This window comes from Octodon degus, unplaced genomic scaffold, assembly GCF_000260255.1.
Source record: "Octodon degus isolate 3935 unplaced genomic scaffold, OctDeg1.0 scaffold00176, whole genome shotgun sequence".
Classification (NCBI taxonomy): domain Eukaryota; kingdom Metazoa; phylum Chordata; class Mammalia; order Rodentia; family Octodontidae; genus Octodon; species Octodon degus.
The window spans coordinates 3894057-3920154 of NW_004524752.1; the positions used below are offsets into that span (position 1 = coordinate 3894057).

Here is a 26098-nt window from a genome sequence, read left to right on the forward strand (position 1 = left end):
ACTGTGCTCCTGGGTTTGATCCCTAGTACTGCTAAGTAAATAAATAAAGACCAGAAAATTGAAAAGAAAACCTGATCATTATGTTTTTTTGGTCTTTTTAAAAAAATGTACTTAGGACAGCGTCTACAGGGTCTTAATACAGATCAGACTCATAGTGATCCTACTGTTTTCAGCTTCCCAAGTGCTGGGATTACAGGTGCTCGCCACCATGCCCATTCTCAATCATGACCGGCAGGGGGTGGGGGCTGGGGGGGCAGCACAGCAGCATGCAGGGGATTGAACCCTGGTCCCTGAGTCTGTCTAAGCAGGTGCTTTAATCCACTGAGCTATCTGGCTGGCCCTTTTTGAGACAAGGTCTTGCTATGCAGTTCAGGCTGGCCCTGAGCTCACTTTGCAGCCCAGCCTCCAGAGTGCTGGGATTATAGGTATGCGCCACCACACCCAGTCTGATTATTACATCTTTAAAACAAAATTTCTGTGACACACACAAAAAGCAATTGGGAAAGGATATATTTCATATCACAAAGGATAAATTTTAATTATATAAAAATGATAATGTGAAAAATAAAACAATATAGTATAAATAAAACTATATCTTACTTAAGCATGAATTTTAAGTTAATAAGACCAATGACAGCAGGAAATGAGCAAAGAATATGGACAATTAACAGAAAATAGAAACAACTCAAATAAAAAGATGCTATATATGAAACAGACAAAATGCACAAGTTTGATGACATGTTACAATGAAACTAGGGAGAAAGACATCCTCAAATTCTACTATTGGAATATAAAGTGGTTTGATCTCTCTCTCTCTTTTTTTTGTACCAGGACTTGAACTCAGGACCATGCACTTGCCAGGCAAGTACTGGCTAAATCTCTATGAAGGGTAATTTGGCCATGACTATCAAAGCTTAAAATGCATACAACCTAGTGATTTCACTTTCAGGAACTTTTGCTCATGTGTGAAGTAACATACGTGTAAGATAATTCTAGGCAATCATTAATATAAAATACTGAAATAACAAGTAAGTTCAATAAAGGACCATTACAATGAACTATAGCAGATCCATAAAATTGAACACTCTGCAGCTGGTAAAACTAAGGAATGAAGATCTTTATATATTACATGGAAAAATTTCTAAGATATAATAAAAGGAATAAAATGCAAAAGGATATATAATAACCCATAGTGATATTTATTCATTTCATATACAATCACGTAAGTTTCCCAGAGTACCACTGGGAAGAAGGGAAAGTGGATAGATGTGAAGAGTACTTGTCATAGTCCTTAAAACACTTGGAAAAAAAAAAACAACTGGCATTGTTTGAATCTGTTTTTGATTCAAAAAATTTAAAAAGGGTTGGGGAGCAAACAAAACTCTACTTGGGGGCCGGGGAGATGGCTCAGTAGAATAAGTGCTTGACTTGCAAGTACAAGGGCCAGAGTTCAATCCCCAGTTCCCCCCAAAAAGCAAAACAAAATTCTACTTGGTATGGGAAAACTTTTACCTACAGAATAAAAACCCAAACTCCAGCCGGGGAGATGGCTCAGTAGAATAAGCGCTTCCCTGGCAAGCGCAAGAGCCTGAGTTCAATCCCTGGTTCCACCAAAAAAAAAAAAAAAAAAAAGGCTCTTGGGGGCCCCTTAGCTCAGTTCTTTAAGTGGATGCTTCAACAAAGCTGTCAGGCTCAGGTTGCTGTGGTTGGATCCCCACAACTAAAGCCAGCCAAACATGCCCTGAGGGCATTCCGAGCCCCCCCCACCAAAAAAAAAAAAACAACCAAACTCCTGAGTTTGGTAAATAAGAATTTTCAAAACTGGAAGTGAGTATGGTATACTGGATAAGAGTGTAGTCTGGGTCAGGTTTCTGGAATTAAAATATAAACTGTGTGTGTGTGTGTGTGTGTGTGTGTGTGTGTGTGTGTTGCCAGAGATCAAACCCAGGGCCTTCTAGCATGCGAGGCAAGGGCTCTACCACTGAGACACATTCCAAAGACTTTAAAATAAAAACTATTTTTACCAGGAGACTACAAGTATCTAGAAATGTAATTTCATCTCTCTAAGCATCAGAAATGTAAAATGGAGATAATAATATGTTGCTCCTCCACTGCACGGTTGTGAAAATTAAATTAGAAATCCACAGCAATGCTCAGTGCACGCTTCACAGCCAGAAACCAATCAATGCTGGGTATTTATTATTAACAATGCAGCTCACCACCCCTGCTTCAGTACCATGAGCTCTCAGCCTCTGACTATTTATCCTGGATGCGCTAAACTTGTGAAACTGGTTCACCTCAGTCCGTCTTTTTGAGTGAGTTACCCAACTGTGATAGCAAAGTCTGTGACTCCAGTCCAGAGTTTTCTCCTAAAATGTAGACTTCAGTGCTTAAATGATTAGTCAACATTTACTCATGGATGTTTCTGTCAAGGAAATGAAATTCTCCAAAATTAAATGTATTATTTCCCTCTGCTTCATCTTAAGTCTTTCCCTTTCTGTAAACTTGCCAGACATTTAACAGATAATCCACTTAGTCCTCTCCAGTCCAGAAACTTGGAGGTCATTTTAAGGTTTTTTTCTGTTCACCAAACTCTTCATATTGCCATTCTTGAGTATCTGCTGTGCCTTTGTATCCCCAGTCCCTGCTTCAGCTCTGTCTCTTATTGCACATGAATTTTCTGCAACAGCCTTCTCTTGTTTCTCCTCTTGTCCACTTAACTACAAGGTCACCACAATTCATTTTCCAAATTCGAATGTGATAATTCCACGTTGAAACTCTTAGTGGTCGCCCAGTGCCTGAGGACTCCTCACTGGCTAGCCCCACACACTCTACTTCAGCTAAACCACAGTCTCCTGAGCTTGTCTTTCTCTGCTTTTACTTTGAATCATCTTGGTCTATGCTTTGTCTTCCAAGTAGAACAAGATTAGCTCAGAGGACCTTAAATTGGATGGGAAAAAAATTTCACCTTCACTGTTATTAACCTTTATCTGGAATTTAGTATTTCTTTCCATTATGATGGTGGGAAGCAAACCATAATATTAACACTACCTGTACTTCATCACTAAGCAAAATCATAATGTTTTTTTCTTCTCAATTAGCATTGCTATAGATATGTCAAAATATTATGTATGGGCTGAGAATGTAGCTCAGTGACATAGTGCTTGCCTAGCATGTGTGAGGCTCTGTGTTCAATCCCAGCACTGGGAAATTATCTTCATAATTTGATATTATGGTACTTACTAGAGCTCTGCTGGATTTTGTTATTTAACATGTTAAATAACACAGCACATTATGACAGTACCACAAATTGAGTTTTTATAATTTCTGATAATGAAATTTATTTCAGTATTATTGGTTTCATATATAATTCTATGTACTTTATGTATTTAAAAATATTAAGCATGGGATGTAGCTCAGTCATAGGCTGCTTACCATGTATGAAGGCCTGGATATGATCCTCAGCAATGCACAACCAACAAAATACTATTTTGAATAAATCCAGAATGTTCTTTCCCACTGTGTCGGGGGTGAGAGGTGGATGTGCCAGTCTCCTTTTAAGACTCAAGTTAATTGAGTCTTGGTACAATTGGTGCAATTCATTGCTCCCTTCCCATTTCTCCACATTCCCTATGTCATACATGTCTGTTCCCCGTTAGAAAGTTCCCTGAAGGCAGAAAGGTCATTCATTTTGAATATTCAGTATCTAGTTTAGAACCTGTCATACAGAAGTGAAATAAAGTTGTGTGTGTGTGGTCTCAATCTATAGTGCAGGTTTGCTCACTATGCAGCTCAGGCTGGCCTCAAACTCAACACTCCAGCCTCCTCCTGAATTCTGGAATTATAGGCTCGTGCAACCAGACCTGGTTTAAAGTTTTGTTGAGTAAGTGAAAGAATACAAAGCCATATAAACAGTACCTTAAAATCTGGATTTGAATCCCGGCTAATGGTTGCTTTGTGACTCTGAGAAAGTCTTTTACCTTTCTCAGTTGAGGGCAATGACTCTATTATTTATTATCTTTCTGTTGGTGTTTTTTGTTTTTTTTTTTCTTTTGTTTTTTTTTTATTTGTTTTGGATACAGGGTCTCACTGTGTAATCCAGGCTATTTCTGAACTTGTGATACTCTTGCCTCAGCAGCCTTAGTGCTGGACTCACAGGCATGTGCCACCACACTTAGCTTTATCACATTCTTTTGTGTAGAGAATCAAATGACAATGCCAAAGAGCATTTTCATGTTGTAAGGGCTATGGAGAATTAGGTCATTATTATACCAACTTATCTAGTAGTACATAAAAAATGTGTCAAAAGAATGAAAAGCCACAGATTGGGCCAAAGTATCTGCAAAACACGCATCTAATAAAGGAGTATTTCTAGGGTTGAGGATAGAACCCAAGGCTTCCCCCACATCAGACAGGTGTTTGACCCCCGAACTATATTCTTAGCCCTAGAAGAAATTCTTAGAACTCAGAAATAAGGAAAAAACTAATCTGATTTAAAAGTAGGCCAAACCAGGCTGGGCGTAGTGGTGCACACCTGTAATCCAATACTTGAGAGGCTGAGGAGGAGGATTGTCCCAAATTCAAGGCCAGCTTGGAGTACATAACGAGTTCAAGGCCAGCCTAAACCACCTAGCAACACGCTGTTTCAAAAGCCACCAAGAAACTTAAAAAAAAAAAAAGAAAAATCAGACAGAAGTATAGCAAACGACAGGACACGTGCCAAGGGCTGCGGCTACAGCTCTGCGGCCCAGTGCCTGTCTGGCAAGTGCAGGTTCCTGAGTGTGATACTTGGCACCAAAAACATCAATGTACAGAAATATTCAGCATCACTAATCATCAGGGAACTAAAAACTGAAGCATGGGTTATAGGCCAGGGGTAGAGCTCAGTGGCTTAAGCACCTGCCTGGCCAGCAGAAGGTCCACAGTTTGATCCCTGGTACTGAAAAAAAAAAAAAAAAAAAAAAAAAAAAAAAAAAAGAAAGAAAGAAACATGGGTTACTGTGAATTTGAGGCCAGCCTAAACCACACAGGAAGATTTTGTCACACAAACACACATACCATCTTAACCTAGGTAAGGTTAATATTTGTCATTAAAAGACAACAACAACAAAAATAAATAAATAAATAAATAAATAAATAAAAAACAACAAGAAAAACCACAAACAAAGTGCTAGCAAAGATGTGGAGAAAAGGGAATTCTTATTTACTATTGATAGAAATATAAATTACTACAGCCATTACTGAGAACAATATGAAAGCTCCTTAAAAAACTATATTTGCCACACGTGGTGGCATATACTTGTACTCCAGCACTTTGAAGGCTGAGACAGGAGATCATCATGAGCTTGAGGCCAACCTAAGCTACACAGTTGAGTTCAAGGGCAGCCTGAACTACATAGTAAGACCCTGTCTCAAAGGATCTCCCCAAGTCAAAAAAAAATTATGCACAAAACTACCATATAACACAGCAATCCCACTACAAAGGAAAGGAAATCAGCCATGTCAAAGACAGCTTTATACTCATATCTACCTCAGCACTACTCACAATAGCCACAATAAGGAATCAACTCAGATGTCTGCAAACGTGTCAAAAGAATGAATAAACAGATAAAAGAAAATGTGGTACAAATACACAATATAATAGTATTTGCCAATAAAAAATGAGTGAAATATTGTCAATTGTGGCAGCATGGATGAAAATGGAGGCACTTGGGAAAGGGCAAAATTATGGAGACTGTAAAAAGACCAACAGTTATCAGGGGATGAGGGTGAGGGAATAAGTAGGAATTTTAGCTCAGATTCTTACTGCAGAGTTAGAAAAGAGAAAGCACAGGAAAGCTGTACTGTACCCAGCTCTATGCTAACCCAATGAGCTAACCCTTGCATAGCAGAGCAAGGCAGTGACTTTCCAGGTCCAAATGCAATCCCATAAGAGACCACAGTGTTAGAGAGTTGCCTGAAGATTCCTTCTGTTCTCAGGTTTTGACAGGCAGTTCCCAGAAACGCACATATTCATGAAAAAACAACTGAGACAATGATATGTAGATAATAACAGATTTAGGCCAAATTCGGAATTTGAGACTTAACTATAAGATCAAGTGGAAGAAATAAATGACCTCATTTCCTACTGCAGAGACACAATACGTGTATATTTGAAGAAAACTTTCAATTTTCCTCCATCTACCTTCAAATCTATTTCCCCTACTAATCAGGGACCAGTGTGCTGATTTGTTTTTTAATTCCTTTGCATTCCAAAAGATAAATGAGATTGCTCAGTTGTGCCCTATTTAACTTACTACCTATTCTCCTATCTAAATGTCCTCTATAATCCTCTTACCTACAGTTAGGAAGGTGCTCAGCAGCTGCTCCGTGGCAACAGGCTTGATCTCTGTCCGCAGATTAACAAATCTGCCAACCACCAAAGGAGCACGGCGGAAACCCAGAACCCTGGTTTGGAAGATTGAAGAAGAGACAAATCTTTGAGAATGTATTTTTAAATAACAGTCTTAAAAACTATGGTTAATAATGTTAAATGTGTAAAGGTACTGCAGGTTGGTGGGTACACCTATTGTAGAGAAAACATGTATTTAGGAGTTTAATGTCAAGGTGTAGGTAATTTATTTTCCAATTCAGCAAAAAGGATCAGGCAAGTCAGGCAAAATGTGAACCATGAAATCTATGGAGTACAAGTGTTTTTTAAAAAATAAATTTTAATACAGCATAGAAAAAAAGTAAGCCTAACTTCATAATGGGTTAAAAACTTTGCAGATGAACAATATACAAATTGACCTAAAAGAACAAACTCACAGGGCAACTTATATAGAGGCATTTCAAGGTCCCTCTCTCTGATGACCTGAAAATGTTACCCTATGATTAAAAACAATTTTTATTCTGTAAGTGAAATTTCCTGGCTAAAATACACACAATCTATGAAGAAAAGTTAGATGAGTAGAATTTGGAACACACAGAAAATTGATAATGAAGGAAACAAAAACCATAATTCTACAATCCATATTAACTACTGATATACTTTGATATATAAGCATTTTTCTTTACATGTTTATATAAGTACATTAACCTATATATACACAAATAGTTGAGCTTATACTGTATAGTTTTGTATCCTGCTGTTCACTCATCATTGTGTTCATGAACCTTTCCCCATGTCATTAGAAAAACTTTAAAAATGGCTATGTTATAAACAACCCACTGTTTAGAGCTGTTGATTCAATCCTAAATCTAATCTTAGAAAACAGACAAAACAAGAAACAGATTTGTCAAACTAACATAAAAATTAAGAGGAAACCGTCAAGGCAGGAGAAAGAGGCTAAATTTGTGTATGGTGAAGAAAGAGCTAACCCAAGGCAGAAATATCAGAAGCCATGAGGGCTACATGGTGTGAGGGGAGTGGAAAATATTCTTCCTTCCCACTGAGCAGTGCAGACCGAAGAACAAAAGCCAATTTAGGGCCATCCAGATAGCTCAGTGGACTAAAGCACCTGCTTAGCAGGCACAGGGACTGATTCCAGCCTGCCGTGTGGGCCAGCCATGGCATGCTGAGAGGGCAATTAAAATCCCAGCATTTGGGAGGCCGAAAACAGGAAGATAATTAGGAATCAATCTTTATATTGAGACCCCGTACTAAATACTAAATAAATAAATAAAATATGTGTTTGATTTAAAAAAAGCCAATTTGGTGGGGAAGAGCAATATCACAGTGGCACTGCAAGTTGGCTATGGGGCAATTAACAGTTAACAAAACAGGCAGGGGATCGCCAGAAGTATCTGGCTTTGAAGTATGGGAAAACTTTCAAATGAAACACACCTAAAGCATACCTCATAAGCTGAAACATCAAAAGTAACTTTTTCCTTTTTAAACAAGGAATACTTTATTCAAAAAGACAGGCATGCTGTGAAAAGATAAATTTTGTCAGTTACTAGCAGGGCGGGTGGAAGAATGAGATACCATTTATCACACATTAACAAAAATTACTACATTAGGTAATAAAGAATATTGGTCTGGAAATGGAGAAATGATGGTCTTTATGATCAGCTGATATCCAAGAAAGACAAAACAAGAAGAGGCTAGAGAGTGAAGAAAGCAGGCAAATAATAAATAATGTCCTGGACAGCCTGGTTCTACGGCGATTAAGTGAACAGTAGCATTTATCCAAATTTCTGCCACTAGATCTTACAAGAGGCAGCAAAAACTCATGATACTATCAACACTTATTTAATTTTTTCTCTATCTATAGATATTTAGGTTGTTCTCAGTTTTTTAGTACTCAAAGTCTGCTGTTAAGAAAGTAGTATGTGTATCTTTAAATTTATTGCTTCACTATGGTATTTCCTAGAAACATCTTCCTAGAAATACCTTAAATATATACACAGTCATTCACTCAAGCAAAATATCATTAAAATTTTCAATACAAAATTACAGAGTTCTTACAGAAAGACTGAAATTAACAATGCCAACAGGGAAATATGAATCTCAAAACAGTTCTGCCAAAAAAGTATTATCCTTTTTTTAAAAAAACTTCACTATTTTTGGCAGGTGAAAATAGTAACCCATAGTTTAACTACATCTTAAACATTTTTCTATTAAGGATAAATTTGCTCTCATATTGGTTAGCAATAGGTAAATACTATTTAGCTAACTGCTTATGTTCTTGATCCACTTTGTATTAAAAGAGTTTTACTGAATATAGATTATATGACCATGTAAAAAATCCTTATCTAGAAAGAGACAAAAAAAGAAATCATTCCCCATTGGTATCCTTACAGATTCTTTTTTTTTTTTTTTTTTTTTTTTTAAATAATGTATTTTAGGACAGGGTCTAGAGGGTCTGTAGGATCTCACTACATAGATTGGACTCGTAGTGATTCTCCTGTTTTCAGCCTCCCAAGTGCTGAGATTATAGGCACACGCCACCATGTCCAGTTTCAATAGCTGTCTCAGCACGCCTGGGGTGGGGCCGGCACAGCACACTAGGGATTGAACCCAGACACTGCGTTCTGCCCAAGCAGGTGCTTTAGTCTCCTGTTATCTGGCCAGCCCCAGATTCATTCTTAAGCAAATATAATACATAATTTCTTTTAAAGTCTGTTAATATGCCAGACTGAAAGAACTGGTGAGAAGAGTAACTGGAACATCAGACAGTTCAGATAAGAGGTTCCTGATGAAACAAATCTGCTAATAAAATATATTAATCTTGGGGCTGGTGAGATGGCTCAGTGGTCTAAAGCACCGACTTAGAACAAGCTTGAGCAAAGCAAAGCACAGGGACCGCGGTTCAATCCCCCAGCACCACATGCCAGCCAGCCCCGCCCCCTGGTGGGCTGAGCTGGCCACGCACGCACGCACACATACACGCACACACATAAATAAATAAATAAATAAATAAAAATTTATAAAAAAAATAAAATATATTAATCTTTCATGTTGGTGTGTGATGGTGCACATTTGCCATCCTAGCACTTTCTTCCAGCACTCAGGAGGCTGAAGGAGGAGGAATGCCATGAGTCTGAGGCTGGACTGGGTTATAAAGTGAGTCCAAAGCCAGGCTGAACTACATAGCAAGAACCTGTCTCAAAAAAACAAAAAACAAACAAAACCCCTCTTAGTTATCTTTCTTTCTTTTTTTTTTTTTTTTTGGTGGAACCAGGGATTGAACTCAGGCCCTTGCGCTTGCCAGGGAAGCACTTATTCTACTGAGCCATCTCCCCAGCTCCCCTCTTAGTTATCTTATAAATGAAATTCATACCCACTGTTTTTTGTACTGGGAATTGAATTCAGAATCTTGTGCTTGCCATGTAGGCACTTAAGTTGCTGAGCTACATCCCCAGCCCAACTGATTATTTTTTCTACTTTTTTTTGGGAATGTGATTGTTAATCATGATCATCAACTTGTTTGGATTAAGAAATGCCTATAGATTAGTAAAGGCTTCCTTTGTGTCTGGGTAGGTCTGTGGAGGACTACCTGAGCAGCAATCCTTAAAAGAAGAGCGATTTTCTTCATTTTGGCTGAGCCTGACCCTATTTCCTTGTACTGATACATACAGAGCTGGCTAGGACTTCTCTTTATCCTTTCAACTGGCCTGAAGCAATGTATATTGGTCTAGCCGAGGTACTGGCTGTAATTTTTGAAGACGGCATGCATGTTTCCCTTATAACTCACACTTGCTGCTCTCCAATATGAGTGGGGTCCAGACAGGACGAAGAGCCAGTGCTCCATGCTGTTGGCTGGGATCAATAAGCCTCGAGATAGAGGCTATGACTTCCTCAAAACATTAGATACTATCTCAATAGCATAATGCAAATTACTCTCTCTGCATATGACAGAGGTAAATGTAGACCACCCACCTAACCCAGCTCACAGTAATCACCTACTTCCCACAATTCTCTTCCTCAAGCCACTCCTCCTTCTCAGCTGAATAAAACCCAGGTGCAGCCCTGGGTCACTCTCTTTGTTCTGGAAAGCCATCTTTGTGGCTGGACTTGGGGCCCCTTGGCTCCCCTATAATTATATATATATGTCTTTAATGTCTTGTTTTCACCACGGGTTGCACTAGGAGTGATAGATTGGAATTACTTGGTGGGATTCCAATAACATATTTTTGGGATTATAAGTATAGACTTGTAGGGCTGAGATGAGAACCAGGAGGGGACTCCTACATAGGTCATGAGGTCATGGCCTTGGAGATTATTTTATCTGGTTCCTAGCACTTTCCTCGTCAGGCTCTTTCCAATCTGCTGTTTCCCAGCTGCCATGAAGTGAGCAACTTCACTCTATCATGCCCCTCCACCATGATGGTCTGCCTCACCTCAGACCCACTGCAACACACCCAGCCACCCATGGACTGAAACCTCTGACACTGTGATCCAAGTAAATTTTCCTCATTTAATCTGTACATGTCAGACAGTTGTCCCAGCAGCGGGAAAGCTGACCAATACATAAACCATTTTAGTTTTGTAAGCTGTGAAAATTTTACATAGGGAACAATAAGACTATGGATTTCTGGCTAGATGTTTCCAATATATGGGGATATGTCAGTATTACAGCAAAATAAAGCAAACAACAGACCTGTCAATTCCCAGTTAATTACCAATTCAATTCACAAGGATTTTTTTTTTTTTTTTTGGGGGGGGGGGCTGGCTCAGGCTGCCTTAGGGCCAGGTCTGGGGATCCAACTGCAGTCCCCTGTGCCTGACTGGGTTTGCCCAAGCAGGTGCTTAAACAACTGAGCTAACCTGCAAGCCCCACCAATTCAATTCAGGACTACAAATTCAAACTTTGTTTTCATCCTGTCATTTTATTTACCAAGAATATCTTTAGTCAGGCCAGTGAGATAGCTCAATAGACTAAGTGCCTGCTTAGGCAAGCATAGAGACCAGGGTTCGATCCCAGTACCACATGCTGTGCTAGCCCTGCCCTGGGCATGCTAAGCCAGCTGCTGAGACTGGGCATGGTGGCACATGCCTGTAATCCCAGTGCTGCAGAGGCTGAAAACAGGAGGATCACTATGAGTCCGAGCTGCACAGTGAGACCCTCTACCAAACACATAAGAAAGAATATCTTTAGTCAAATATAATGATAGAAAACATGCCAGCAATAAAATGAAATAAGGTACAAGTCTGAAATTAAAACATTTACTTTGGTATCCCTAGTGTCACGCAAATTACAAGGGACTCATATAAACGTAATGGAACTAGCTAATCAGCTATCCAAAATAGGTAACAACTCCAAGTTATTAGTGTGATCCCTTTATATTTTTTTTGGCCAGCTCAGCCCGCCCTAAGGGCAAGGCTGGTACAGAATGTGGTGTCAGGGACTGCACTGAGGTCTTCTACACCTGCCTAAGCTTGCATAAGCAGGTGCTTTAGATTGCTTGAGCTATCTCACTGGCCCAGTGTGGCCCCTTTAAAGAGTTCACAAGGCTTTGAGAGATTACTGCCTGGCCTGGTGGTGAATGCCTATAATCCTAGCCACTAAAGAGGCTGAAGCAGGATTATCAACCTGAGCAACTAGGCAAGACTGTCTCAAAATAAATTTTTTAAAGGGCTGGGGATCTAGTTCAGTTGTAGGGTGCTTGTCTGGCATGTACAAGGTCCTGGGATCAATCCCAGTACTGTGAAAGAGAAACAGAGACAGGGCAAGGGAAAGAGAAAGGGGAGAGATTGAGAATGATTGATTTTACAAAGAAAGTGGACACAGACTATTAGGATTATACTTACCTGTCCAAGTGAAAGGCTGCTACCTCTGCATTGTGTCTGTCGTAACCTGCATATGGCTCCCCTTCCACCACATAGTCACGACTATACCTAGCAAAGGGAAGGGGTAGCACAGATGTAGACATGAATCACGTTGGTACCAGGCTGACAACACAGGAGGCAGAGTACACACTTCAGCAAGCCTGAGTCTGTTCATGTACAATGAGGACACTTGTGGGATAGCACAAAATGCTACTAGATAGTGGGAAGATGAGGTACAGAAAGAAACTAGAATTCTGTATCTGCCTCAGCAATCATTATGTGAATAAAACATGGAACATATTATTTTTACCACTCCAAAGGGCTTTCAGTGTGGTTTAATTGCAACTACAATGTAATTTTGTGAAAGGCAAGAAGCATCTTTGTATTGCTAGCACAATGTTAAACTTAGAGTCAGCGATGAATAAACGTCTACTAAAATACAGATTGAACTGAAAAAAAAAAACAAAAAAAGTCTGCCTACCAGCATGGCTGCAGTAAGGCTTATAAAAAAAGTTTAAATTTCTTGAGGAAAAATCGTCCTGATATTCCTCAGTTTTTGTTATTGAGAAGGCAAAGGTGCTTTTGGGGAAAAGAGTTCATGATTATGCAATGGAAGGAATACTGGACTGGCAGTGAGAGCTGGCTGTGGTTCTCATCCCCTGTCTGGCTAACCTGAGCAAAATCCTTCTCTTCTTGGTGTCAGATTCCATACCCACAATACTAAGGACTGGACTAGGAGGTATTTTCTAAGGTCTCTTTGATTATACACTGTGTTCAGATGATTTTAAACCATATGTATGACATAACAGATAATGAAAACTGGCATATTTATTTCTAAACATTTTTTTTAAATTTGTGTGTGTGTGTGTGTGTGGCCAGCTCAGCCCACCAGGGGGCGGGGCTGGCTGGCATGTGGTGCTGGGGGATTGAACCGTGGTCCCTGTGCTTTGCTAAGCTTGTTCTAAGTAGGCGCTTTAGACCACTGAGGCATCTCACCAGCCCAAAATGGAATAAAGATTTTTTTTTTTTTTTTTTGCTCTGAATGCCTGCAGGGCAGGTTTGGCTGGCTGGAGGGTTGTGGGGATCGAACTACTTTTTCTTTTTTTTTTTTTTTTTTTTGCGGAACCAGGGATTGAACTCAGGCTCTTGCACTTGCCAGGCAAGTGCTTATTCCACTGAGCCATTTCCCCAGCCCCATTTCTTTCTGATAACTTTTTCTTTCTCTTTTTTTTCTATTTTAGATAGGGTCTTGCTATCCAGTTGAGGTTGGCCTTGAATTCACTATGTTGCCCAGATTGGCTTCGAACCTGGAGCAATTTATGAAGAAAACATATTTTATGTTTTATGTTATGAAGAAAACATATTTTAAGAAGAAAACATATTTAACTTATCTAGGACTTACTAAGCACCTATATGCCTGAATCAAGGGGGACCTACTAGGCTTTACAAAGGAACTGTGAAAAAAGTTGAGACTGAAATAAAGAAGAGTAGTTCCACTACAGACAGTCAGATTTCCAATGCTCACACAGCTATGGGTAAGTGGAAACAGTACTGTAAAAGCCAATATCTTTCTGGGGATTGAACTCAGGCCCTTGCACTTGCCAGGGAAATGCTTATTCTACTGAGCGTATCTCACTGGCCCAAAAGCCAGTATCTTAAATGATCTTTGAATACAAAGAGAAATAATGTCCACAAAATATATCTTTAAGACAAAGTGAAACATTCATTCTACATGGGTAGGTACCAGTTTCTCCTTAGCATGGTCTAACTATCATGGGGCTTTTGTTGTGTTTTGTTTTTTGAGACAGGGTCTCACTATGTTGTTCAGGCTGGTCTCAAATTCACTATGTAGCCCAGGCTGGCCTCAAACTTACAACAATCCTCCTGCCTTAGCCTCTCAAGTGCTGGCATTACAGGTGTGTGCCACCATGCCCAGTATTTTTGTTGCTGTTCCTGGTGCAAATAATTATTTAGGTTCCCTAAGTTTATACTGGTTCCTTCCATTTATTTTACTTTTGTCTTTTTGAGACAGGGTCTCATTATGTAGTTCAGGCTGGCCTTAAACTCATTTTGTAGCCAGGGCTGGCCTCAAACTCACAACAATTCTCCTGCCTCTGCCTCCTAAGAGCTGGGATTACAGGAGCAAGCCACCACACCCAGCCTGGCTGCTTCTAAATTAAAAGTCAATTTTTATGTATCACTGCAGTAAAAGCTGATGATATACACACACTTTTTAAATACAGGTGTAGGTTCTCTGTGATTGGTAAGAATGTTCTAGAATATTTTTCAGGACTTCATCAAGTCATATGAAGACATGTGATGAGGGTAGTATACTCCATTCAGTGGAATTAGAGAGTCTTAGCATATATTCATAGTGAAATATAAAACCCTAGAAGAATCCAGGAATTTTGGGAATAGGCTGGAAAGGAAGGGAAGGAAAATGGAAGGGAATAAAAATCAAAATGAAAGAACAGCACTAGAGTTAAGAGGTCTTAAATCCATAGCTCACGTTCTAGCTATATAAAACATGGAAATGTAGAATTCTGGATCTTATTTTCCTCACACATAAAGTGAACTGTTGGACTAGCTGATCTTCAAGGTTATTTTCAGCATGCCTCAAGATTATTCAGTAACTTCTACTGTGTCCTATGCCCCTGCCTTCTTGGTCCTTCAGTTTTTGCCTATAATAATCAGTTTACTTACAGAATGGATATAGTGAGAGAGAGGGAGGGAGGGAACACTTTGTATAATATAAGGAAAATGTATAAACAAAAACATCATTATATTCCTTTACATGCCATCTACACATATATATCTTCTACCTCTGAGAGAAGGATAAGGACAACCAGGCTCCAGAAATGCTAAAACCACAGTGGCTATTAAAAGAAAGGTGCATGCCTTGATTTAGCAGTCAGAACTTACATCCTCCTTTCAGCAGAGAATGATCTGTCTTGTCACTGACAGAACAGCAAAAGTCATAAAGTAACTGCCAGTTCATCACTCAGATCCTAGTGAAGAACATCAGAGTCTGAGAAGGACATTAATTTGCAATTAGAAGGAGAACTAAATAGCTTATGAGGCCCTGGGGGTCAGAAGAGCATTTTGCTGGGTGTTTAGTGCTTGCAGTCAGTTTGTACAAATGCTTAAACCTATACCCCCACCTTCCTCAGCCTGTGAGTTTCTGGTGTAAAGCAACACAGATCAGGCCTTCTGTATACATTCATGTGAAACAGAAAGGGAAAGGAAGCCATCCTGCACTGAGAGAAAGCAGGAACTGGTCAGCAGAGGTGGAGAAGGATGGGGCCCGGTTTGATATGAATAAAGAGCAAAGAGAGACTAAGGCCCAGTATGGACAATAGGATCAGATGGTGGCACTCTCAATCATTAGGCTGTGAAGCTGGTTTTGGTTTGGTGGGCAGAGTGATAATATGAGTGAACAACAGCACTTTGACTAATAATAGTCAGATTTCCAACACTAAAACATGATATGAAAAGGAAAGCAATGGGCCAGACGTGGTGGCACACTCTTGTCTGTAATGCCTGTAACTCTAGAGGCTGGGGCCAGAAGATCACTAGATTTGAGGCATAATGAACTACTTAGTAAGTTCAAGGCTAGCCTGAAATTGTAGTAAGACCCAATCTAAAGAGAAAGGAAGAGGGAAAGACAGAGACAAGACAGAATAGAAAGAGAAAATAAGCAAGCCTGCCTAAAAAGCACCTGGCCATAATGCACCCTGTTTGCAATCTCCATCTTCCAACACTTTCCATCTCACACTTAATTCTACAGTGTACAATAGTGCATGTGGAAGGGAATTTTTTTGTTGTTTAAACAAAATACTTACAACTCCTCTCTTTCTATATAAATTTAATTTTTATTTTTGTTTTGCCTTCTATCATTTCGCTGTTTCTAATTTTAAAGCTAAATCAGTGATTTTTAATGATGGGGTGCTCTATATCATTGCCCCTAGTGGAAGGCAAACAAAGAAACTTAAGAGAATTCCATGTATATTCCAGAAAATAAGCTGCTTACAACTGACAGATCTGGGTTCAAACCTCAGATCAGCCCATTATTGTAAGGTGACCTTGGCAAGGCAGTTATTCTCTCTAAGCTTGTTTTTATTCTGGAAATAAGAATGAAAATTGATCCAAAGGTTAAAAGCATTAACAGATGCAAAAGTACTTGATGTGATGCCTGGCAAGTGGTATACATCTAACAGAAATTAGATCCCAAGGCCCACCTAACCATACTTTTTCTATATGACCAAAAGCCAATCACAGTATTCTCTGAAAGACTACTGCATTTTAAGCTTGTCTAATTTCTACATCTTTCACACATGATACTTCCCAGTTCCAGGCAAATAAACCCTGGCCCCTTTCACTGCTAGAATTCTAAACAGATTTATGGTCTAACTGCTTTTTATCTACTAAAAGTTGGGTAATAAAGGAAGCTGAATTTTGTACATATGGTCTCTATATTTCTACCCTTACCCTAGCAAGAAATCTAACAATATAATTCTCTCATTTACCAAGAAATAAAAAATGTTTAGTACACGAATTTTGAGATTGTTCATTGGTAACTAACTCCTGGAAAAAGAATATAAATTATCATCATGTTAAGTTTTACCCATAGAAAACTTTTTAGAAAATTAACTGTACTGTAATATTGTTTAGATTATCTCTGTAGATCTCCAGAGAAGTTCAAAGGAGTTATTACAACATACACACCAGTTTATTGAGGCAACTAAAATGGCCTTCTTTTTTGCTTAAAAACAGGTTAAGAAACAATGAGATACTCCTTAAGATGACTATAATCCAAAATACAGACAATATCAAATCTTGGTGGGGATATGGCATAATAGAAATTCTTGGCTGGTGAGATGGCTCAGTGGTCTAAAGCACCTACTTGGAACAAGCTTGGCAAAGCACAGGGACCGTGGTTCGATCCCCCAGCACCACATGCCAGCCAGCCCTGCCCTCTGGTGGGCTGAGCTGGCCACACACACACACACACACACACACAATAAATAAATAAATAAATGAAAAAAAAAAAAAAAAAGAAATTCTTATTTCTTGTAGGTAGAATGCAAACCACTTTGAAAGACAGTTTCTTTTATTTTCCCCACCTTTTTTCCTCTCGTTTTTTTTATTTTTTAAAGAGAATAAAAAATAGTTAAGCAAACAAACAAAAAACATTAGAAACGATACACAATTTCATTAAATAATAATTCATCAGTGGTTGTTATAATGCACATTGTTGTCTTCAAATTAATTGTTCAGATCAGATATAAGCATGCAAAGTTGGTCAAAAAAGTTATAAAACATTAAAAGAGAGAAAAATATTTAATCCAAATAAGTGAACACTTATGTCCACACAAAAACTTGCCTACAAATATTGATAGCAGCTTTTATTCACAACTGCCAAAACTTGGACACAAATAAGATGTCTTTCAATAAGTAGATACATTGTGATATATCCACACAATGAAATATTATTCAGCCATAAAAAGAAATGAGCTACCAAGCGACAAAAAGATATGTAGGAACCTTATATGCATATTGCTCAATGATAGATGGCAACGTGAAAATGCTATACACTGTAACCTAGGGTTGCCAGGGATTCAACAGTAGGAGGGGAACAATGACAAGGTGAAGCACAAGGGATTTTGAAAGCAGGAGTATTACTCTATATGGTATTATAATGATGGGCATATGTCTTCATGCATTTGTCAAAATGGACAACACAGAGTGAACCTTAATGCAAACTAAACTTTAGTTAATAATTAAAGTACCATTACTGGCTCATCAATTATAGCAAATGAATTACAATAAAGGAAGACATTGAGAGGAGAAATTTAGTGGGAGGCCGATTAATGGCAATTCTCAGTATTCTTCCCTCAATTATTTCTGTGAACGTAAAACTTCTCAAACAAACAAAAACAGGTGAAAGAATCAAGAATTAGTGCTGCAAAGGGACTTTAGTCACCCGCCTAACACCTAGTTCCTCTTCAGAGTATCCCTGAAATGGAGTAATCCCGTCTTTAGCTGCACATTTTTTGGTGACAAGGTGCTTATTTCCTAGCCAGTTAATTTTTTACTTATACTTGATATAACAGGTATCTGATAAATTAGAAATCAATAGGTCTAATAGTCAAAAAATTCAGTCCTCTGAAAAAGCAAAATATATCCTATAATTTTTTCTCCTCAAAGAATCATAATACTTTCAGAACTAGAAATGTAAGTACAGAGGCCAGGGAGATAGCTCAGTAGAATAAGCACTTGCCTGCCAAGTGCAAGATCCTGAGTTCAATCCCCAGTACCACAAAAAAAAAAAAAAAAAAAAAAAAAAGTGTAAGTACAGCTTCCAGTCTACCTTTCATTTTACTGAACAGAATACCAAGTAAAGGAGATGAACAAATTTTTACAAATTAACCAGCCAAATAGCACTTATAGCTTCTGCAATAAAGACTTACCGCTTAGGTTTAAAGACAACTTTCTGCCCTCCTTCAAGGATCAGTAAGGCTTTCAGCTGTGTCCCTTTATAACCCACATCAGCTTTAATGATTTTCTTGGTGGCCATGGCATGCATGATCGCCCCCAGTTCTGGGGTCTCTTCAGGGTACACTTCCCGGGGCACCACCCACTGAGCTGCAATCTCCCAGGGAGACTGCAAGGTGTGGTCCAGCTTGGGTGCCAGCTCTACTCGCAAGCCAGTCATCATTCGGTGAAAAGCCCTCTGATCCTCCCGGTTGGCAGCTGATGTATCTAAGTTATCAATCAGGAAAACTTTGGTGAAGATAAAGATGACAAGGAGTATTGCTAACAGCACAACTCGCTGCTTTAGCTTCATGTTGACTTCTTTTTCTTCCCCCAGCCCAATCTCTTGCTTGCTTATCAAGGAGAGCAGGTGGTGACAGTTAGCAAGGAGATTCCACGTTCCATTTCTTCACTAAACTTCCTCCACAACTCCTGCAAGTCCAAGTACAAAGTAAAATTCAATGGAGAATTGTCCTTCTATTATAGATATTTTGCAAGTCTCTAATATTTTAACCTTACTAATCCTGAATTTAATAAGATGCAGAAATTTAAAATAAACTAATCTGAGGAAGAAACTAATAAGAACTGAGTACACTGAAAATTTTGACACAAAGTTCCTGTTTTAATTGGCATGTGGTCTCCCATTTGGCTGGCTACACATGCATAATAATCATCAAAACAACAAGAAAAACAAAAATAGAACACTCAGATACATTTCCTTAACTTTTTCTTCTTTCAAAATCTATAAAAGACCTCTGAATAACCAAAATCACTAGTATTTGGTAAATTTCAAGTTCTCATCTTCTCCACATATAAGTTTTATGATATCTCATAAGACAAGAACTCTCCAAAATGCCAAACAGGGTGCAGTGGAGAGTAACAACTCCTCCAAATACAAATACTAACTAATCCTGGGAGGGTCATAGCTGCTGCTCATGTATTTAAATACAATATTCAGATACCACATATCTCAGTCTTTTACTAACAATTTCTCAAAATTAAAATGTCTCTAAAATATGGATAATAACTCTGGATAATTTAAGTAAAAGAAAAACATTTGGTTATCAGAATATAATCAGAAAATGAATGAAAGGAATTATAGCAACACTACTAGTCTGGAATGATGAGGCACATTAACAAGGATATTGGGCTGGGGAGATGGCTCAGTGGAATAAGTGCTTCCCTAGCAAGCGCAAGGGCCTGAGTTCAATCCCTGGTTCTGCCAAAACAAACAAACAAAAAAACCCAAGGATATTAATGCTGCAAAGCTAAAGAAGTACTGCTTCTAATATGGGCTGACCATACTTTGGGCAACTGTCAAACTAAAAAATTCCAAATACAAGATTTTTGCTAGAGTACAAAGAATATACAATTCAGTTTCATTTGCATGCTAAGAGGTTGCTTTCCATTCTTCTACAAGGCCATTTAAAAACATTCACAAGTTTGTACTGCGACATGCCTACAAACAGCACAGTACTGTCGCAAGAAAAAGATGACAAGAGGATAACAGTGTTTTGCTCTCCAATACATTCAACAACTCAAACCATTTTATCTAAGAAATAAAACCAATAGGATATTTTTTAACTAAACTTGAGACTGCTATCTATTAATAGCTGGAGACAACCTGAGAGCAAAAACATGCTCTAAAGGCAGTTCCTTGGTAAGCCAGCTGATGTGAAGTTTATTCTTGGTGATTAAAAACTCCTTTCCTGTTAAAGAAGCAAAAAGTAAGACTGAAATTCAAATTCTAATTATCCTTAGCCACCTGTTTTGTTTCATCACTGTCCCAGAAGTACCTAATGCTATTAGCTGAAACAAAAACAATTCAAGTACATCTCAAATGCAATCTGGTGTGGAACTCAGTAAAGGGTTCTTTGTGATTACTAGTAACAGCACTGCTAGAACAGCAGATTTTAAATATTTTTGCTAGTTCTAACATGACCTAAATAATACAACTTTTTCTTTCTTTCTTTTCTTTTTTCTTTTTTTTTTTTTTTTTTTTTTTTTTTTTGCGGAATTGAACTCAGGTCCTCGTGCTTGCCAGGGAAGCGCTTATTCTACTGAGCCATCTCCCTGGCCCCCCAACTTTTTCAATTACAGTGGCACCTTGGTTCATGAACACTTGTTTGCAAACTCATGTGCAAACAGAAGCACTTAGGAAAATTTTGTTTTTGTCTGCAGTCTACATCGGGTGATAAATACAACCATAGCCATCTTTCAAATTTCCCACACAAACACAAGCACGACCATTTTTTCACAAGTTGTATTTGCTCAACAATTCATATCTCAAGCTGCAGTGATAAAAGGCAATGTGAAAATCCAACTGTTTCAGCATGGCTTCCACAAGACCTCCTAATCTGTATACCTACAGTGGAAGAGTCTGGAACAAAGAGATCAGCCATCTCTCTGCATAAAACATCCTCCAGGACGAAAGTCTAGCTTACCTATAATCTTCTAATGATGTTGTGATTTCATGTGGAATAAAGAAAATCCACCCTCATACTATACAGACATGCATGCAAACATGCAGCATATAAATTAGGGTTGTTTTGTTTATGGTGCTAGGGATTAAACCAAAGCCCTGTGCATGCCAGACAAACACTCTACCACTGAGTTATGCCCCCAGCCCTGCTTTTTCCTTCTTCTTTTTTTAAAATCACCAAATTCAATAGGAAGTTCTAACAGTTCCAAAATTCAGATAAAACAAATGGCCCAATTCTGCTATCCAATTTTGTACACTTTCAATGAAATTTCATTACCTTTAGAATAGGCCTCAGAAGAACACACTAATCAATTCAGCGCTGCAAACAATTCATCCATTCTGATAAAAAATTTTATTAAGCGAACTGAAGAATTCAATTGTTACGTTATTTCACTATTGACCTCTGAAGAGTCAAAGTGAGGGCAGATTTTAAAAAAGAGGCTAAGTGAGTTTCCACATTTATAATCGATGTTACCACACCCTAGTTGAATAAGAAAGATCATGATGATTTGACATTGTCCTGTATCAGTACACTGCATTTCCACAAACACCAACATACTGCAGTGTTCCTCCCCTCCTACTGGACATGGAAAGAGCTGACTTCTGGGCTATCAGGCACTCAATGCAGCTTGGAGTTAAAAGAGTCAAAATAATTTTTCTAACCATTTAACCACCTCTGATTCTACAAATTCCTTAGCAAGGCATTCAAATCCTACCCTAAATGGCTTCAAGCAAGACATCTTGTTTCTCTTCTCACCTTCAACCAAATGGACCAAATTAACATGCTTCGGTCCTCCTCTGGATGGTCCTGCCCTTTGCCTGGCATTCCTCCCTCCTGAACACCCACAAAAGCCCTCTCCTCTTACCATGTCTTCTTGTCTCCCATGTAAAGCCTAATCCTTTTTTTAAAAAAAAATTTCTTTTTGTGTGTGTGTGTGTGTGTGGCCAGCTCAGCCCACCAAGGGGCGGGGCGGGCTGGCATGTGGCGCTGGGGGATTGAACCACGGTCCCTGTGCTTTTTTGCTAAGCTTGTTTTAAGTAGGTGCTTTAGACCACTGAGCCATCTCACCAGCCCCCCTAATCCTTTTTTGAAGACCCACCTCCAAGATTGTTTCTGGGCTCTCTTTATACCCTAGGGTAATTATTCTATCCTTTCAACCAATATTTAATTTCTACCTTGAAAACAGTTTTTAATTTCCCTTTCTGAATCTTTCCTCCTTTGAACAATCTACTTTGCTCCTTTTATGTTTGAGAGAGGGTAACCAAGGCAGGGCCTCCAGTCTACATTACTATCACTTTTCACTTGAGACAAACAGCATAGCTATACTCTGGAAACTGGATTTTTAAAGATTTTGTCGATGTTCCAACTATAGATACTAAGGAAATAAAAGCAAGATCAGTAGGTCTGTTTCAAATTATTTATGAAAACCTTCCTATCATTCCCAGAGGAGTATGCCTGTGATATTTTATGCCCTTACTTCCTCCTATAAATGCTTCAAATAGTTCAACACTGTCCATTTACATTATGATCATTTATTTTAATGTTCCTGTTATGTGGAACCAAGTCTTCTTCAGAAAACAAGTAGACTCATGATAGCTTAATTCAAAAACATTAGCTAAAAAAAGGCAGTACAATTGACATCTGTGTAAACAGTCTTCACAGTAAAAGCGGCATAAACTCTCAGATGGAGTTCTGCAAGTAAACCTTTACATGGAATTCTACAGAAGCATGGTTTCACACCCAACTCCATCAACCACATCAGGCTTGCTATACAGGCTCTTTTAATTCTTCACCCACAGACATCACCATCTTAGATGTGTGATAAATTTTATAAGAACAAACTTATGACTGTGAAGTCTCTGGAGAATAAAGATTCCACCAGAAAAAGTAAGATTTTAGTATAGTCCTCTGTTCAAGAGTCTGATGCTGGAGTATATACAGAGAAACATGTCAGTGCAGAGGTCTGTAAGTTGTATGATTCATGTAGCTGCTACAGAATATAACATCTTGCCCACCACTTAGGAACATACCAGGGATTCTATAAGCCCCAAGTGAGGGTCCACGCCTTCTCCATAAGTGTGTCTTTGAATTGCACTGATTTAAGTTGATAACTTCACGCTATTACTTCTGAGGTTACAAAGCAGAAATGTCAAACTTCGTTCAAAGCAACTAAAAGTGAAAGTTTTAGGATATGTAAAAGTTTCACTTTTTAGGGTTGTAAATTAAATGGTCAATCAAGTTATTAGCATGTATGTGGGATGCTTTGTGACTGTAAAGCACCACAAGACAGACATTCAGTTACAAACATTTCATGAAGAGGACGAGTAATAGATTTGTTGCAAAGTGGTAAAATTTATTAAATAACATACACACACAAACACACATGTATACAATCTCCCTATCCTACATCTTGAGTAGAACTATCATGATCCTTTCCAAAATTCTTTGGTAATTGCTGGCTTCAGCAAAACCACAGGTTTGTCCAGGGTAAAAAGAGATAAGATCAGCATTTAGAGATTTTTGTTGACTATATACAATGACAGACACCACAATTCTTCTCAAGGGTGGAGTCTAATCTTCCTCCTCCTAAATCTGGGCTGGTTTTATAACCTGCTTTGACCAACAGAATGCTAAGTGACTATGTGTCAGTTCTGGGCCTAGGCCTTGAAAGACCTGGCAGGTTCCACTTTCACTCTTTTGGGATCCAGCCACCATATAAGGTTTCTTGGGCTAGACTACCAAAGCCCTTTGTTATTCTGGCCACCTAGCTGAAGGGTCAGACAAGGGATTGAAGCTATCAAGCGCATTCCAGTCTTAGCTGAGCTCCCAAGGAAAAGAGTCACATACAGGATCCCAGCTTGCAGGCAGGAACTAACCAGCGGAAACTAGCTGACCTACATTAAAAAAAAAAAAAAAATTATTGTCTTAAGCTATTACAGTTTGGGGTAATCACATCTATTCTGCTCATTTCGACTCTTTTAAGGATATTAAATTTATGAAAGGAAAGGGTAAAGGATAATAAATTATGTGATTAAAAATTCTTTGGCAAGCAATGTGCTACACACATGTAATACCAACACGGAGACTGAGGCAGAGATCACAAGGTTAAGACCAGTTGAAAACCAGTCTATACTACATACTGAGACTAACTCTCAAAAAGAAAAATCTAAAGACAAGAAAAATTAATTATTATATATAAATAAAGATTAGACTGACAAATTGTTAGGTCATTTTTGTAAGTTGTTATTAATGACTTCTATGAATCTTTATACGCATTATAAACCTTATCTCCCACTTGTTTGTTTGTTTTCTGTCATCACTGTAGATGTTTAGGAAGATAAATAACCCTACAGACTTCTACTAAAAATCATTTGTATACTTTAGACCCTTACATAGACCCCTGTAAAGCAGGCAAAACTCACACATCCATACAACTATACGTGTCAAGTTTATAATGCTTAACCTTTATACAGTACCTCAGCCAAAGCATAAAAAAAAAATCACACCTTTTAGTTAAAAGACAATGCCTTTTGCAACAACTGAAAAAAACTGTGTATTTTGTATACACAGTTGACAATATACAAAGATGACAATTTTGTATATCGTAGAGCTTATAAAATAAGCCTTGAGATTACCTTTTTTTAAAAAATTATTTATTTAGTGTGTGTGTGTGTGTGTGTGTGTGTGTGTGGCCAGCTGGTGGGCTGGCTGGCATGTGGTGCTAGGGGCTTGAGCTGCAGTCCCTGTGCTTTGCTAAACTTGTTCTAAGTAGGTGCTTTAGACCACTGAGCCATCTCACCAGCCCCAGAGATTACCTTAAAGTTGCCAGTATAGAGAATCCATAGTCCATATAAAGAATTTCCATAGTCAAAGTTGGCCTGAGTACTAGATTTTCCTATTTTCACTTCCATTTAAACATTGATTCATATAATATCTATAAACCAAGAATCCCTTATGTGACCTCCTCTCACAGTCCCCTATGAAGGAACTAAAATGATCACCAGGCCTCAGTGAAGCATTGAGGTAGTCTTTCTCCCTGGGTGTGAGAGTAAAAATGACATGGGCAAAAACAAAAAAACCAAAATAAATGCAAACTGTTGCCTCTTTGAAAAAAACCTGCTAACTGTCCTATTTAACTCTTAATCCAGAAAAACCCTTTAATCTTCTTCCTTTAAAAATGAAAAGAGGGGCTGGTGAGATGGCTCAGTGGTCTAAAGCACTTACTTAGAACAAGCTTAGCAAAGCACAGGGACTGAGGTTCCATCCCCCAGCACCACATGCCAGCCAGCCCCGCCCCTGGTGGGCTGAGCTGGCCACACACACACACACACACACACACACAAATAAAAAAAAAATGAAAAGAAATTTGGCATATATTGCTAGCAAGATTTGTTATAAACACCAAGATAGGCAGTGTTCAATGATCTTAGTTCAAGCCAGGTATAATGAAGATTCTTAAACTCCAAGTATTTCACTGCCTGTCAGTACATAAGCACTTTTAAGGGCTATATTATAGAAAGAAATTCCTATAGTGTGGGAATATGAAATTTCAAATGTTTTCCTCCAGCTTTTAAAGGCTTTCCATCTTAAGTGTTCAACTCACTACAGTTCTTAGAAAAGTATATAAGTTTTGTGCAACAATACCACCTCAATTTTTCTATTCTTTTTTTGGCTTCCTATGTCCTTTATTTATTTTTTTTTCCCATAATTTTATTGAGAAAGAAATAGCAATGAGGGGCTGGAGAGATGGCTCAGTGGTCTAAAGCACCTACTTGGAACAAGCTTGGCAAAGCACAGGGACCGCGGTTCAATCCCCCAGCACCACATG

The 26098-nt window shown here is 38.5% G+C and overlaps 1 protein-coding gene and 1 pseudogene across 1 annotated transcript in view; both read right to left on the reverse strand.

The window, feature by feature from the left end:
- Fam20b (FAM20B, glycosaminoglycan xylosylkinase) overlaps positions 1 to 26098 on the reverse strand; it is a 42869-nt gene that overhangs the window by 12275 nt on the left and 4496 nt on the right. Inside the window, exons 2-4 of the mRNA XM_004643448.2 lie at positions 18724 to 19219; positions 12236 to 12322; positions 6338 to 6447 (exon numbers count right to left, since the gene is read on the reverse strand). Coding sequence (XP_004643505.1) covers positions 6338 to 6447; positions 12236 to 12322; positions 18724 to 19100 — 574 coding nt within the window. The 5' untranslated portion in view covers positions 19101 to 19219. The remainder of the gene's footprint in view (positions 1 to 6337; positions 6448 to 12235; positions 12323 to 18723; positions 19220 to 26098) is intronic.
- Positions 24204 to 26098, reverse strand: part of LOC101565853 — a 2310-nt pseudogene continuing 415 nt past the window's right edge.